This window comes from Sugiyamaella lignohabitans, chromosome A (genome assembly GCF_001640025.1).
Source record: "Sugiyamaella lignohabitans strain CBS 10342 chromosome A, complete sequence".
Lineage (NCBI taxonomy): Eukaryota > Fungi > Ascomycota > Dipodascomycetes > Dipodascales > Trichomonascaceae > Sugiyamaella > Sugiyamaella lignohabitans.
In genome coordinates this window covers 3,510,877-3,524,408 of record NC_031672.1, presented here as the reverse complement: position 1 = coordinate 3,524,408, position 13,532 = coordinate 3,510,877, and the positions used below count along the sequence as shown (strand labels likewise).

The 13,532-nt window shown below is 40.8% G+C and overlaps 5 protein-coding genes across 5 annotated transcripts; 3 read left to right on the top strand and 2 right to left on the bottom strand.

Moving 5' to 3' along the window:
- Positions 1-997: 997 nt before the first annotated feature.
- On the bottom strand, positions 998-2,197 carry AWJ20_1110 (SMR domain protein; the record flags this gene model as incomplete). The annotated part of the gene is made up of 1 exon (XM_018877965.1): positions 998-2,197. The coding sequence occupies one exon, from the start codon at positions 2,195-2,197 to the stop codon at positions 998-1,000; it is 1,200 nt and encodes a 399-aa protein (XP_018735315.1).
- Positions 2,198-3,003: 806 nt separating this feature from the next.
- Positions 3,004-3,360, top strand: RPC31 (Rpc31p; the record flags this gene model as incomplete). Its single annotated transcript, XM_018877963.1, has 1 exon — positions 3,004-3,360. The coding sequence occupies one exon, from the start codon at positions 3,004-3,006 to the stop codon at positions 3,358-3,360; it is 357 nt and encodes a 118-aa protein (XP_018735314.1).
- Positions 3,361-5,839: 2,479 nt separating this feature from the next.
- Positions 5,840-6,775, bottom strand: AWJ20_1108 (aldo-keto reductase superfamily protein; the record flags this gene model as incomplete). The annotated part of the gene is made up of 1 exon (XM_018877962.1): positions 5,840-6,775. The coding sequence occupies one exon, from the start codon at positions 6,773-6,775 to the stop codon at positions 5,840-5,842; it is 936 nt and encodes a 311-aa protein (XP_018735313.1).
- A 1,909-nt stretch (positions 6,776-8,684) lies between these two features.
- On the top strand, positions 8,685-10,115 carry PHO11 (acid phosphatase PHO11; the record flags this gene model as incomplete). Its single annotated transcript, XM_018877961.1, has 1 exon — positions 8,685-10,115. The coding sequence occupies one exon, from the start codon at positions 8,685-8,687 to the stop codon at positions 10,113-10,115; it is 1,431 nt and encodes a 476-aa protein (XP_018735312.1).
- A 1,145-nt stretch (positions 10,116-11,260) lies between these two features.
- BIO3 (adenosylmethionine-8-amino-7-oxononanoate transaminase) lies at positions 11,261-12,076 on the top strand (the record flags this gene model as incomplete). The annotated part of the gene is made up of 1 exon (XM_018877960.1): positions 11,261-12,076. One exon carries the CDS (start codon positions 11,261-11,263, stop codon positions 12,074-12,076), a length of 816 nt encoding a protein of 271 aa, XP_018735311.1.
- Between the last annotated feature and the right edge of the window lie 1,456 nt (positions 12,077-13,532).

The window sequence follows — 13,532 nt, the reverse complement described above, 5'->3', positions numbered from 1 at the left end:
TGGATCAAGTAGCTCTGCGCAAATCGACTAATAGGGTTATTGACTCCAGGTTGCCTCCGGTGGTTTAATTCCGATGGCATAGCTAAAAGTCCGAAATGTGCCACTTTTACTCCGAAGTGTGCCACTTTTACTTGGACAGTTTACAATGCCCAGTGCCTGCCGATCCTCGCATACGGACAGTTAGATCCTCCGACCCCGAAATTCATATCAATGAAAATAGCAGGGGCTAAACCGGATTTGACATGGAGAATCCAGCACGTATTATTAGGTGACATAAGAAAAATTTTTTGAAAAAGTGGGCAGAGCGCCCTTAAACTAAGTGTTGGGTCACCGGGCCCACCATGCCCGAAATTAGTTCGACGCCGGTGGGGCAAATAAAGGGCTGGTGGGCCCGATGTACTCGTTTCGTTGTTGGAGACTGTTCAATGTGCCTGTCACAAGTGTCAAAAGAACGGAGCACCGTGAACGCATCTGTGAATAGTTGAATTGTGATCTACCTTATGTTTTTATTGGATCTGACAATGTGTATGATCAAGGCTCAATAGGGCAGATAGGCCATTCCTTGTCACATGCAATCACATGAGCTGAGTCGCGAGTTATCTTCCATATAATGATCGGATCCAGTCGCATATGACAGCAGGGTGAGATCCAATTGGATATGAAAGCGGTCTGAGATCAAGTCTCTGTACCAGACAGGCCACTCGAAATTACATGCCTGGAGCCAAGAACTGTACATATTTATGAATTGAATCTTTACCTCCTCTATAATAATAATTGGATCCAGTCACATATGACAGCAGCATAAACCAATTCCAAATAAAACAAGCAGATACAGATAAAGCCCTTGTTGAATAAAATATAATTTATACGACCCTACTGAAAACCAAGAAAATATATTATAAATTTAATACTTCCAAACATACAATGGGTCGACAAGAGTGAAATATTTTATGTACGAATAGATGCCAAATTTACTTGTATACATATGCAAATAATACTATTTACAGCCAATTACATCAAAATAGGATATACCTTCTTCATAACGCCAATCCTGCTCTCGCAAAAGCTTTCGGATAGCATTTTTGATTTTGGGAATACCCGCACTACTATGGCGACCAGCACCAGTAATGAGTCTTAGCGAGGAAATGCTTTGGGCTTTTGACTCATGTGCCCACCAGTCTCGCAACTTTTCAGTAGCTACTTCAAGGGCCACATGCATTGGCACCCCATGAAAATCAATGACATAGGATGAGCTCTTGCTCTCTATCATTGTCCGGAACATACTGTCCATTGCTTGGTGGCCGTTTTGACCATGTTGCGAAGCCACACCAGCGTAATATCCCGCGGCACTTCTATAAAGAGGATTTGATTTGGATTTTTGATACATTTCTCTTGCCTTTTCCATGGATTCTTGCCGCCTTTCATAAGCTGATTCCGCCTCTTCTCTTAATATTTTAACGTCACCTGCCCTGTACCCACTATTCTCGTAATTGATGGAATTCTTGTTGAGCCGTGATGCTACCTGATTATATGTCTGAGATGGAGCAATCTGTTTAACAGCAGGCGCTGGAGTTGCGTTGGAGTTTGCAATAATGAAACTTTTCATGAGCGAACCATCATTTTCATCTAGCAACTTTGTGGCATTTTCTTCCGATACTCCTAACAACGATCTAAGCGTCTTGATGTTAGAGGGCTTGGTTTCTTCAGCTCTTTTCAATTCTTTATTCGATGAAGAAGTTTGACTGCGCCGAGATTTACCTGGAAATGCTTGTAAATATCTGTCCTGCTCAGTAAGCTCTTCATCAATTAAAGATTGGTTGAGTAATAAGTCAGTCACCTTGTCGAGGTCTCCATTATTGACTCTGTACTTGTGTTTAATAGATGCTAAAGGTATGTTCGGGAATGACTGTCTCAAGAAACGTAGGTCGTCTGTAAGTTCGTCGTCAACATCCTCCAATTGCTTATCTGTGGTATCCGGCGAGCTTTCTTCGAGTTGTAGAGCAGCAATAGCTTCCTTGGTCGAATTTTCAAAAGTCGACCAGTCGACATCATTGGCAATTGCCTCGAGATGGAGACTGTTTAACACTTCTCTTGCATCGGTCTCGCTATCATATTCGCTCGCGATTGCCGAGATCAACGCATTATCAAGGGACTTATAATCCTCCTCCAATTTGTCTATAACAGTCTGATCCAGCATCAAGAAATAGGATTGCAGATATCATGGGTAATAGAGCAAATTAATTTAGTCAAAATGTGATCAATTTAGGTGTATTGTCTTTTGGCAGGCCTTATCAAGTGGTCCAAGATTAAGTGAAGGGGTTAAGACGAAGAGACCTAATACCAAAGTATATGTACAAAATCTCATAGGTGCCTATGATGTCAAAATAATATCAAATCTCTGCGAACAACAGTATTGGCTTTCACCCAGCAATCAAACGTATCTTTCTTTAGGTCTGTTTTGATTGGTGACTTATTTGTAGCTATCATCGTGATTCAGCTACTGTCGGCAGATGTACTAGATACAGTTAGGGTTCGGGGTAGATGTCAAAGCGTATCATGTGAAGTTAATTTTAAGAATTGACTGTTGATTCAACAACACTGTTCTGATAAATTATAGTTTTTCTGGATTATGAATAATATCAGAGAATTTTGACTATTATATCAGCAATGATTTCGATTATTATAGGAAGATTGGAATATAAAGTTTAAAAATTTAAAAAAGACGGTTAGATCTAGCGCAAAATTATATATGAGTGGGTCTAACTCCACTCCAAACAGCCAGAAACTTCAAAATTCCGTTTGTTACATTTGATTACAATATTATCGGTAAAGCTTTAGTACTATTTTATTATATTCTCAGCATTTTATCTCATAGCTGTTTGTGGAGATATTTATCTCCGATCACGTGCCACTTTGTCCCTTGCCCACTTCTTTACATGTAATTTTTCTCGCTCCTGAAGTAGCCTCGAAAACGTATCACCAGCATCAACAACGCCCATAAATATGTCATTTCGAGGAGGAAGAGGTGGTGGTGGCGGCCGTGGTGGAGCACAGATGTCGCATATGTTTGCAAATCCGGATTTGAAACCGGATTTCACACCATCTGAGCGATATCCAAAGACAATTTTACCAGTACAAGCTGAAGGCACCAACCATGAGAGGCAGGTGGTTGCTCAATACCTCAAACTCAGAGCCGATATTCGAGATGGTCCGCTATATACAGGCTCTTCCACTAAAAAAGGCAGGGTGGTAGTAGAAGTAGAACAAAATGTGAATGACGGAATCAAACGTTATACCGACAGATACATCAAAAAAAGGAAAATAGGACGTTCTGTAGACGAGCATCCTTATAGTAAGTAGTTGCGAATGGAAGCTGACTAGGTGACTTGTATTCTCTTTCTCTACTTGGCGAGTCTAGTCTTGGTTCGAGGTTCTAAATATAATGATACGCTAATTTGCGCATCTATCGATAGTGCAGATACGACCCCAGTAGCAGAATTTCATTTGAAATCCAAGAACAGTGAATATTTATTCCTAGACTACTCGGAGCCTATTTAGGAGTCATTTCTATTTATTAGACCCATATTCACTAACATGCATCTAGTTGTAGCATTTTTTCCTAAAGAGTTACATTCAACCATGGGTGTGACCGGCAGTAAGCTGAAGAAGCTCGATATTACCAAGTTTACAAATGACCTACTAGAACTTTCAGCACCCAAAAATGAGTCAGAAGAAGGTAATCAGAAATCGCTTATTGAACTTCTGGGTAAAGTGGACGACAAAGAAGAGAATAAAAGCGCCAGTGAGCATGAAGAAGATGACGAGGAAGATGATGAAGAGGACGAGTTCGAGGAAGATGAAGACGACGACTATAACGCTGAAAAGTACTTCGATGACGGTGACGACATGGGTGATGGAGACGACGACGATAGGGAAGCCGCATATTAAACGTTTAATGACAACATTTGTACTATATCTAGACATGCTCTAATAGACTATTTATTATTTTGCCATCAGTCAGGAACAGTCTTATTGCCCCTAGGGATCAAACCTACAATTCGTGTAAAAGTTGTTCCTACCATTGTAGAAAACCATAATGGGAATGAGTGGAGTTGAAGAAAATAAGACCAATATCATATGTAAATAAAAGTAACGAGAAGTCTGGCATTGGAATAACGATTGGAAGCTTTAGAATTAGCAGTTGATTCAGGGCTAAATGACTGAAAACCAGATTACACGCGTGGAAAGAATGTTACCGTGATTTTATCGTCTGACTATAGCTGGGTATGGCTCACAGCTGTTGAGAGCCACTTTTAAACTGTTTAAAAATGCCACCTTAAAACAATGCATGGCGGGGTACAGGATATATGCAGGATAAGACCTTATCGGAATGCATATTTGCAACAATGCATCGCGCTAAAACTGATTGTTGGGACAAAAGAAGCAATACAGACAGGTGATATTTTGTTGGGAGAAATGCATCATGAACTTACCACCATCAATCGTCCACTGTACTTTGCTCTCAGGTAGCAACCGAGGTTACAGTGCTTGGGAATTAAGAGCCTATGGAAACTGTAGACAGCTTGGTTGTTTAGTATTGTAGAGCCACGATAGTCATGGACACGTACTTTTGCTCTCAGGTAGCAACCGAGGTTAAAAGTGCCTGGGAATTAAGAGCCTATGGAAACTGTAGACAGCTTGGTTGTTTAGTATTGCAGAGCCACGATAGACATGGACACTTCTGCCAACAGCCGTGATACCTGGTGAGCATAATTCAATATATTGTCACCTGTATGAACTAAACAGCATTAAAGCCATGATATATTATAAGATAGTATTAAATATATAGTACTCAAGATAATAACATGATAATAAAAAGAAAGAAGACAAACCCTTCTCAAAATGCTTTCCTCGTTTTATGGTAGGAATAAATAAAACAGAGCAATGGAATCGGCCCAATTAAAAAAAAAAAAATGCAAACTAAACAGAAGATCCAGCCAGCCGGAATCGACTATGAATTGAAGCCCAGAACTCTTTAAAGAGTAGCTCCATGTCAACTGTCTAGATGCCACCGCCAGATCTTTCGACTGGTACGACCCTATCACCAGGAAACTTTTTCATTACTGGTCGATAGAACCACCATTTCATCATATAAAATCCACCCACAACTCCTCCAAAGAAGAGTGGAGCCTTCATTCTCCAAGTATATCGATTAGCAGCGCGATTGGCGACAAGTAGCATTTTGTAGTGGCGTAGTAGTGGTTGCTGATTAGGTGAGTATTATGAATTCCACAATCTGTACAATTCAAAGTATGCTTATATCTTTTTGGAATTCGTGACTTTAGAGTAGATTGACCGTCACTTTGTATTTGAAAATAAAGGATTTTTGAGACCAATTATAAAAAACGACAAAAGATGTAGTTAGTAAAAGAACAAGATAAGGAGACTAGTTGCTTTTATAATCGGCCGTCATATAATATTTCGTTCGATCCGCTTCCTACCTTGCCCATACCCCACAAAGGATCGGCAGACAATCTACCCCGGATTGACGCGATTGTGGCGATAGGTTGGGGTAAAGTATCGGGTGATGAGAAAAGTAGACTGATTTCACATGATATTATTTGCAGTTTCTGGTCTTTAGAGTAGCTAGAGTAGCGAGAGCACCGCATGTGTCAAATTTATAGGGAGTCATGTGAGACACCTGTGCCTGGAGAATTGAACTCCACAGCCCCTTGGGTGTGTTTATGAGCAACGCTTAAATGAGTATCGTGAACAGCCTTGAGTAATGACGCGTTTTGCGTGAATTAACCCCTAGTTTCCCCTGAGGGGCATATATTAACTAATAAGTTACAGAATGAGGAGCATAAGCCTCCTCGAGATAACTGATCTCTTCATCAGTCAGCTTGATCTTCACAGCCTCTACAGCTTCCTGAATACGTTCAGGCTTGCTGAGACCAACAATGGGACATGTTCCCTTTGCAAGAGTCCAAGCAATAGATACTTGAGCCATTGAGATACCCCTCTTTTTAGCAAGCTCTTCAACTCTACCAATAATCTCCTTGTCGGATTCAAATTGGCCAATACGGAGATGTCCAAACCGGAGATCAGTGTTGGCACGTTCACTGTCGACACCAAGCGGACGGGCGAGCATACCTCTAGCAATAGGAGACCAAGGAATCAGACCGACACCATTTTCCTTGCAGTATGGAATCATTTCACGCTCCTCTTCACGGTAAATGAGGTTGTAGAAGTTCTGCATACTGATAAACTTTGTCCAGTTATTCTTTTCAGCGACTTGTTGCAACTGGACAAACTCGATGGCCCTCATACTGGAAGCTCCGATATAACGAACCTGACCAGATTTAACAACGTCGTGAAGTGCTTCCATAATCTCTTCCTTGGGTGTTTCGGGATCATATCTATGGATTTGGTACACATCGATGTAGGTACCAAGACGTTCGACCGAGCCAGCTACAGCGTCAAGAATATGTTTTCTACTCAATCCCCATCGATTAATCCAATTGAGCTCAGTACTCTCAATTGAAGGGTCAGTAGCAGCTCTTGAATAGCATTTAGTCAAAATTACTAATGTCTCACGAGGAATATTGTACTTCTTGATGAATTTACCAATAAGTATCTCGGAATAACCATTGGAATACACATCTGCAGTATCAAAAGTTCTAATACCAGCATCATATGCCTGTTTCATCAATGAGAAAATAAGCTCTTCATCTTCTATAACCCATTTGTTCCATGCCTTTTTACCGTAGCTCATGCCACCTAATCAGAGATGTTAGTCTAATCCACGATCTACTCTCTCTATCTCGGACATTTTTAGACTAGTCGACTTACCCAAAATGATTTTGGAGACCTTGAGGCCAGAGTTTCCCAATCTTAAAACTGGTTAGAATTTCAAACATGGTTAATTTCAATGTTATAATGAACTTGGTTGAAGGTCACACGATGCGCTATTGATGCTAAAGGTACTTCGAAATCAAGCACTGTTCAATCGATATACCCGATTTTTTGTACTTACGTTTCAAATTCCATTTCTGCTGTTGATGAGTTTTCAATTGCGTTGTTATTTATTTCAGGCTATTGAATGGGCTTATATAATCTGGACTTTCAACCGTAGATAACCCCACCTAATCTCCTATGAGCAGTACGCCGTGCATATATCGATAACTCCATGTCGGAAATAGCAGATTCACAGGGGTCAACATCAGCCAAACTGACACTTATAATAAAGACTCTTTTGGTGTATTATCCCCAACATTGATCATATTTACCAGCCACTATCAAAAAGTGAATATGTCACCATTGCCAATGTCATTTGAGAGTTATTAAAGTTGGTCTCCCCCAGCGGCTCAAGTCGTACCTTGATGGTAGAAACCTAACCTTATAGCTCAGCTCATATTATAGACGGCACTAATTGGTATCAAATGCCATTTGCTAATTTTATAATATATTGAAGTCTTTCCGATTTTGTGTCGGCGAGAAATTCAATGTGGAATTAATACACATGGTACATACAAGTCCTACAAAGAAACCATTGTTTCCAAGCCTGGACTTTATAATGCACTCAACAACGGAGATGTCAAAGACCCTTGGAGAATTACATATATGTTCGAGACCGTCCATTTGGTGATTTTCGCATTTATCTACTGGCCTCGTGCCTTTGTAGGACTTTTGATTTGTTCAGGTATATATAAATCTTAAATTTGTGACACAACAATCTTTTTCGGACTTTGAATCAAAATACAGTTATGTTCCAAAAAGTCTAGATTCTGAGTTTATGCGATATTCTGGTCATCTTGCATCAAAAGGTAGAGCCGAGCGTTGGAAATTACCTATCGGTACTCTATTGTAATACACGTGTTTTGGACTATTCGACGCCGTCGGAGATCTGGACAACGCCGATGGTAATAATATTTGATTAATGTCCCAATATTATAGCAATTATATGCAAAGTATCTGGTAATCCTTTTGCAGTTCAGGACGATAAGTGGCTGGATGTGGTGTCTGCAGCGCCTTGACAGCGAGTAACTTAGGAGCTCAATTGCGATCAGAAAATAATTATAGGGCTGATAACTATAGCTAAAGTTTGTTCTCAACCCAAAAAACTGTTGAAGCTCACTATCAGATCAAACGGGTTCCGTTGGTCAATCAATATATCATTTGTGGAGATCTTCCGTCGGAACCTTTGTCCGACAGGGCTATGCAGTATTCGTGCAGAAATTACAAAGAGCCCCACTATATGGATCTACCAGTGCCTGACTCGACGCAATCAGATTCTGCAGGATTAGATGCAAGCTAAGATTTTCTGAGCTTGTCTGACACAAAAAGTCTATTGATTACGCACGTGTTTCCCAATTTAGAAAGAAAAATCTAATCTTGATAATAGACTTTTATACCTATTACGCTTTTTGATTTTAACAGAAAAAGTATTGATAATACGGAAAGAGGAATATGCACAGCTGGTTCTCCAACTGTTCCAACACTTTGCCATGCACTGTGAGAACTTTGGTCTTCACGTGTATATCATCATAGCTAGTATCATGTAAAGAGGATAAAATGCTGTATATCACTCAACAAGTGCGGGGCAATATATAACCCCTATTATCGCTTGTAGATTTGACCGGTATACCATACGAAACAGAAAAAAAAAAACTAAGGATTCTACCATGGTTGGCATCTCCACACTCGCTTTTCTTACTGCATTGGCTACTGCCAATGCTCAATTGGGTCAACCAATTTTTGAGGAGAAACAGTTCTCCCAGCAATTTTATGATAATTACAACCTTTTAAAGCACATTGGTGGTAACGGTCCTTATAGTGACAGTGAGGGATATGGTATTAATCGTGATGCCCCTGCCAGTTGTGAGGTGTCTCAAGTCATCATGCTTCACAGACATGGTGAGAGATATCCAGATCCCAGTGTCGCACAGGGAATGGTTGGTAGTTTCAAAAAGCTTAAAGCTTCAAACAAAACTTTGGTAGGCTCTCTTGCATTCGCCAATTCTTGGGAGACATTTTTGGACAATCCTGACATTTGGGCAGAGGAAACTGTCAGTGGACCCTACTCGGGCTTACTCAACGGATTCCACAGAGGTGTTGTCTACCGTTCAAGATATGGTCATCTTTGGAATGGTGAGAATGTCCCCATTTTTTCATCTGGTTATGAGCGTATTGTTGAGACTGCTAGAAGATTTGGCGAAGGTTTCTTTGGCTATAACTACTCCACCAATGCTTATGTGAACATCATTCCTGAGGTTGCTGATCAAGGTGCTAACTCTCTTACTCCTACCTGTTTCACCGGCAATGATTCTCCCACTCCTAATTTGAACAACTTGACGCAGTTTGCAGTTGCTGCTGAAAGACTTAACAGAGAGAACGTTGGACTCAATTTGACTGTGAGCGATATTTACAACCTTATGCTTCTCGCACCTTTTGAATTGAACGGTCGTCCCTTCTCTCCTTGGTTCAACGTTTTTACCCTCGAAGAGTGGATCACTTTTGGATACTATAATGACTTGAACTACTTCTATGGCACTGGTGGTGGTCCAGGTGCTAATATTTCTCTCCCTATTGGGTCAGTCTATGCTAATGCCACCCTCTCCTTGTTGAATGACCCCAATGCTGGAAAGTTATTTTTCTCGTTCTGTCATGATACTAATATTACTCCCGTTTTGGTCGCCCTTGGTCTTTTTGTCCCAAAGAATGATTTACCTCTTGATCATGTTGACTTTCATTCTATCTATAAGTCAGGAAACTTTGTTCCCATGGGCGGTCACCTTGTTCTTGAGAGACTTGAATGTAATGCCACTTCTCAATTCCCTAAGGGTACATACGTCAGAACTGTGGTCAATGAGGCAGTGATCCCTCGTGAAAATTGTCAGAATGGTCCTGGATTCTCGTGCCCTTTGAAGGACTACACCAACATCGTCCAAAACCTCACAGTCGATTATGTTACCGAGTGTCAAGTTCCTCCTGAGTATCCTCAATACCTTTCATTCTTCTGGAACTACAACCAAAGTACTGCTCTTAACTACCATAAGGGTGACATCCAGGCTCAAACTGGCCTTATCACTTGGGATGACCAACCAATTGAGTAAAACAGAACACCTCATAGAAAACCCTTGTAAACATTTACCTTGAATTCATGTCATTCATTTAATTACTTGATTAGAACTGTGCTATAAATAATTGATGTTTTTTGTATTTGCATTTGTTGAGCGGGATTACTGTTTGCCGTACTCAACCGCTAAATGATGGGCAAATCTTGGCACATATAGATCTGCATGACTCTTTTCCATACTTGGGTATTTGATGGTTGCTGCCACAATGCATGGAGTGACTCTGCCGATCATGACTCGTAGTCATCCTTAAATCTCAATCTGAACACATTTTCCACTCCTGTAAACCACTCCGACAAAAAAAATGCTTGGGTCCGTTATCTGGGATTCATTGAAGGTCTTCCAAATATATGGCGCAAATACAAACGTAGGAAAGACAGTAGTAGCTTCAGTCCTCTGCCAGGCTCTTGCAAGGTCCAACCGTGTACTTTATGTGAAACCGATTTCGACAGGTGAATTATCCGAAGCTGATGACAAGTAAGTTTCTGGACTAATTTAATTTTGTGGAAGAATCTAACAAACTGTAAAGCCATTTGTCCAAGTTTAATACCTCGATTCAAACGGAATGCCTCTACCAATACAATGACCCAGTTAGTCCGCATTTGGCAGTAAGATCTGGCGGATTTACAATCCCTTCAGATAACAAGATTTTGCAATTGCTTTCCAACAGTTTTCAAAAATTTGCCGACAAATCAAACAATGGATGGATCTTGACTGAGACTGCTGGCGGAGTTCTCTCGCCAACCCCGTCTAAAACATCTCAAGCAGATTTGTACAGACCACTTCGACTGCCAGTCATTCTGGTAGCGGACTCTAAACTTGGTGGTATATCGTCAACTATATCTGCATTTGAATCTCTCCATGTTAGAGGTTATGATGTTGAAGCACTAATTTCTTTCAAAGAAGAGCGTTACCAAAATTACAAGTATTTTGAAGACTATTTCCATAAGAAAGTGGGTCAAGTTGTTTCTATTAACACCCCACCTGAAGTTGATGCCGACGATGCTATTGACAGAAAAAACCTGGAATCCTACTATAAGCAAGAAGCTGAGTCTAAGACAGTAAAGCTTTTACTCGATGACTTGGAACAATCCCATCAAAACAGGATCCAATCTTTATCTAATATGGCTTCAAGAGCAGATAAGACGATTTGGTTCCCTTTTTCACAGCATAAAAACATTCCTGAAAAGAGTATCACCACCATTGATTCTGCTTATAATGATTCTTTTCAAACATTCAATTCTATACAGGCTGGAAAGTCCAGCAGCTTGTTAAACTCCTCGTTTGACGGCTCAGCATCCTGGTGGACTCAAGGGTTGGGCCATGGAAATCCCACTTTGTCTCTTGCTGCCGCTTACGCAGCGGGTAGATATGGCCATGTAATTCTAGCGAGCACAATCCATCAACCTGCTATTTCATTAGCCGAAAACATTATCTCGAAACTAGGAAATCCTCGGGTCAATCGGGTCTTCTATTCTGATAACGGGAGCACAGGAATTGAAGTGGCTATTAAAATGGCTTTGAAATCCGCATGTGACCGTTATGGATGGGACGTTTCTGACAAAGACATTGGAGTAATCGGTTTAAAGAGAAGTTATCACGGCGACACTATTGGCTCCATGGATTGCACAGAACCATCTGTGTACAATAAGAAAATAACGTGGTACAAAGACAGGGGCTACTGGTTCGAATATCCAAATGTAGTTTTGAAGAATGGAGTCTGGAAGGTGGTTGTTCCAGAGTCTTTACAGAATGAACTAGGGGCCAGCGCGGCCTTCAGCTCTTTGGATGAGATATATGATATTGAGAATAGAGATGGCTCACATTACAAAAGGTACATTAAGGAAAAGATAACAGATCTCATAAATCAGGGACATAAATTTGGAGCTGTAATATTTGAGCCCGTTCTTCTAGGGGCAGGTGGAATGTTGGCAGTGTAAGTTTAACCACCTGATATATTAAACATTTATTAACCTTTTAGTGACCCGTTGTTTCAAAAGTCCCTGGTTGAAGTTGTTAGGGAAAGTCCACAGCTCTTTGGTTCAGGAAAAGGTAGCGGAGATGAGAACGACTGGTCTGGCCTGCCTATCATATTTGATGAGGTATTCACTGGTCTTTATAGGCTTGGAAGAGTGAAAGCTAGTGATTTTATTAAGGTTGACCCAGATATCTCGATTCATGCCAAACTTCTCACAGGGGGACTTGTTCCTCTCAGTGTTACCCTTGCAAGTGAATCGATCTTTAAAACTTTCTTAAGTACAGAGAAAACAGATGCATTGCTCCATGGACACAGCTATACAGCCCACCCTGTGGGTTGTAATGTGGCCAATGAGTCCCTAAACGCATTGTACTCCCTTGACCGCGATGAATCGTGGGGCACATTTAAGCAGGATTGGCAGGCAGATGTTGGACAGGGTTTGTGGAGCATGTGGTCTAAGAAATTTGTCAATGAGGTTTCAAAGAAATCTGAGGTTGATTCAGTATTCTGCCTTGGATCAGTTCTTGCTATTACTTTAAAGGATTCGGTATCAGGTAAGCATTAACCAAAGCTTTTAGCTTTTAGCTCGAGATTACTAACACTTCTAAGGATATGCTTCAAATGTGACTGCTGAGTTTCAGAAATATCTTGCTGGATCTTATGATGGTTGGAATGTACATACAAGGGGACTGGGTAATGTGCTATATATTATGGCCAGCCAAACTTCCTCCAACGAGACAATTCAGTTACTGGAGTCAAAAATTATAAAATATTTCGATTAAGGTGTAAAAATGTTTATAGTTTGGAATGGTCATTAACACGTGCTTTCTTTGCAGCCCATTCTGTTAAAATATATACCAACTTATTAACTTCTTCTTCTGTGTTTCCGGCGTGAATGCATACACGAACACGCTCCTTTCCTTTGGGAACAGTGGGGTACACTATCGGCCGTATCATTAATCCATGACCTTGACAGAATTTGGCCAAGCTCCTGGGCTCTAAGCATTGTAGTGAGAAGATGCATGATCTTGGTTGGTCAATAGAGTATGATATTAGACTTGAGGTAGCAAATCTGTTAAGAAGCTGTGTATGGAAGTGAAAGACCAAGTCCCAAAGCTTGTTTCGCCGGCCTGTTGCCTCAGGTGATTCTTGCAAAAACCGATATGACGACTTTATAGATGCTAATGAGTAAAACCCAAGCATTGTGGAGTATATCAGCGGTCGTGCATAGTTTATCAAATAGAGTCGGGTAAGCTCTGAGCAGAGAATAGCGGCTCCTCCACTGGCAAGGGCTTTTCCGAATGTATGAATTCTAGCGAACACCTTCTGTTCAAGTTTCAGCGAGTTGACTAGACCCTTTCCTTCAGAGCCACAAACGCCCGTAGCATGTGCTTCATCAACTATTAAGTGAGCGTTAG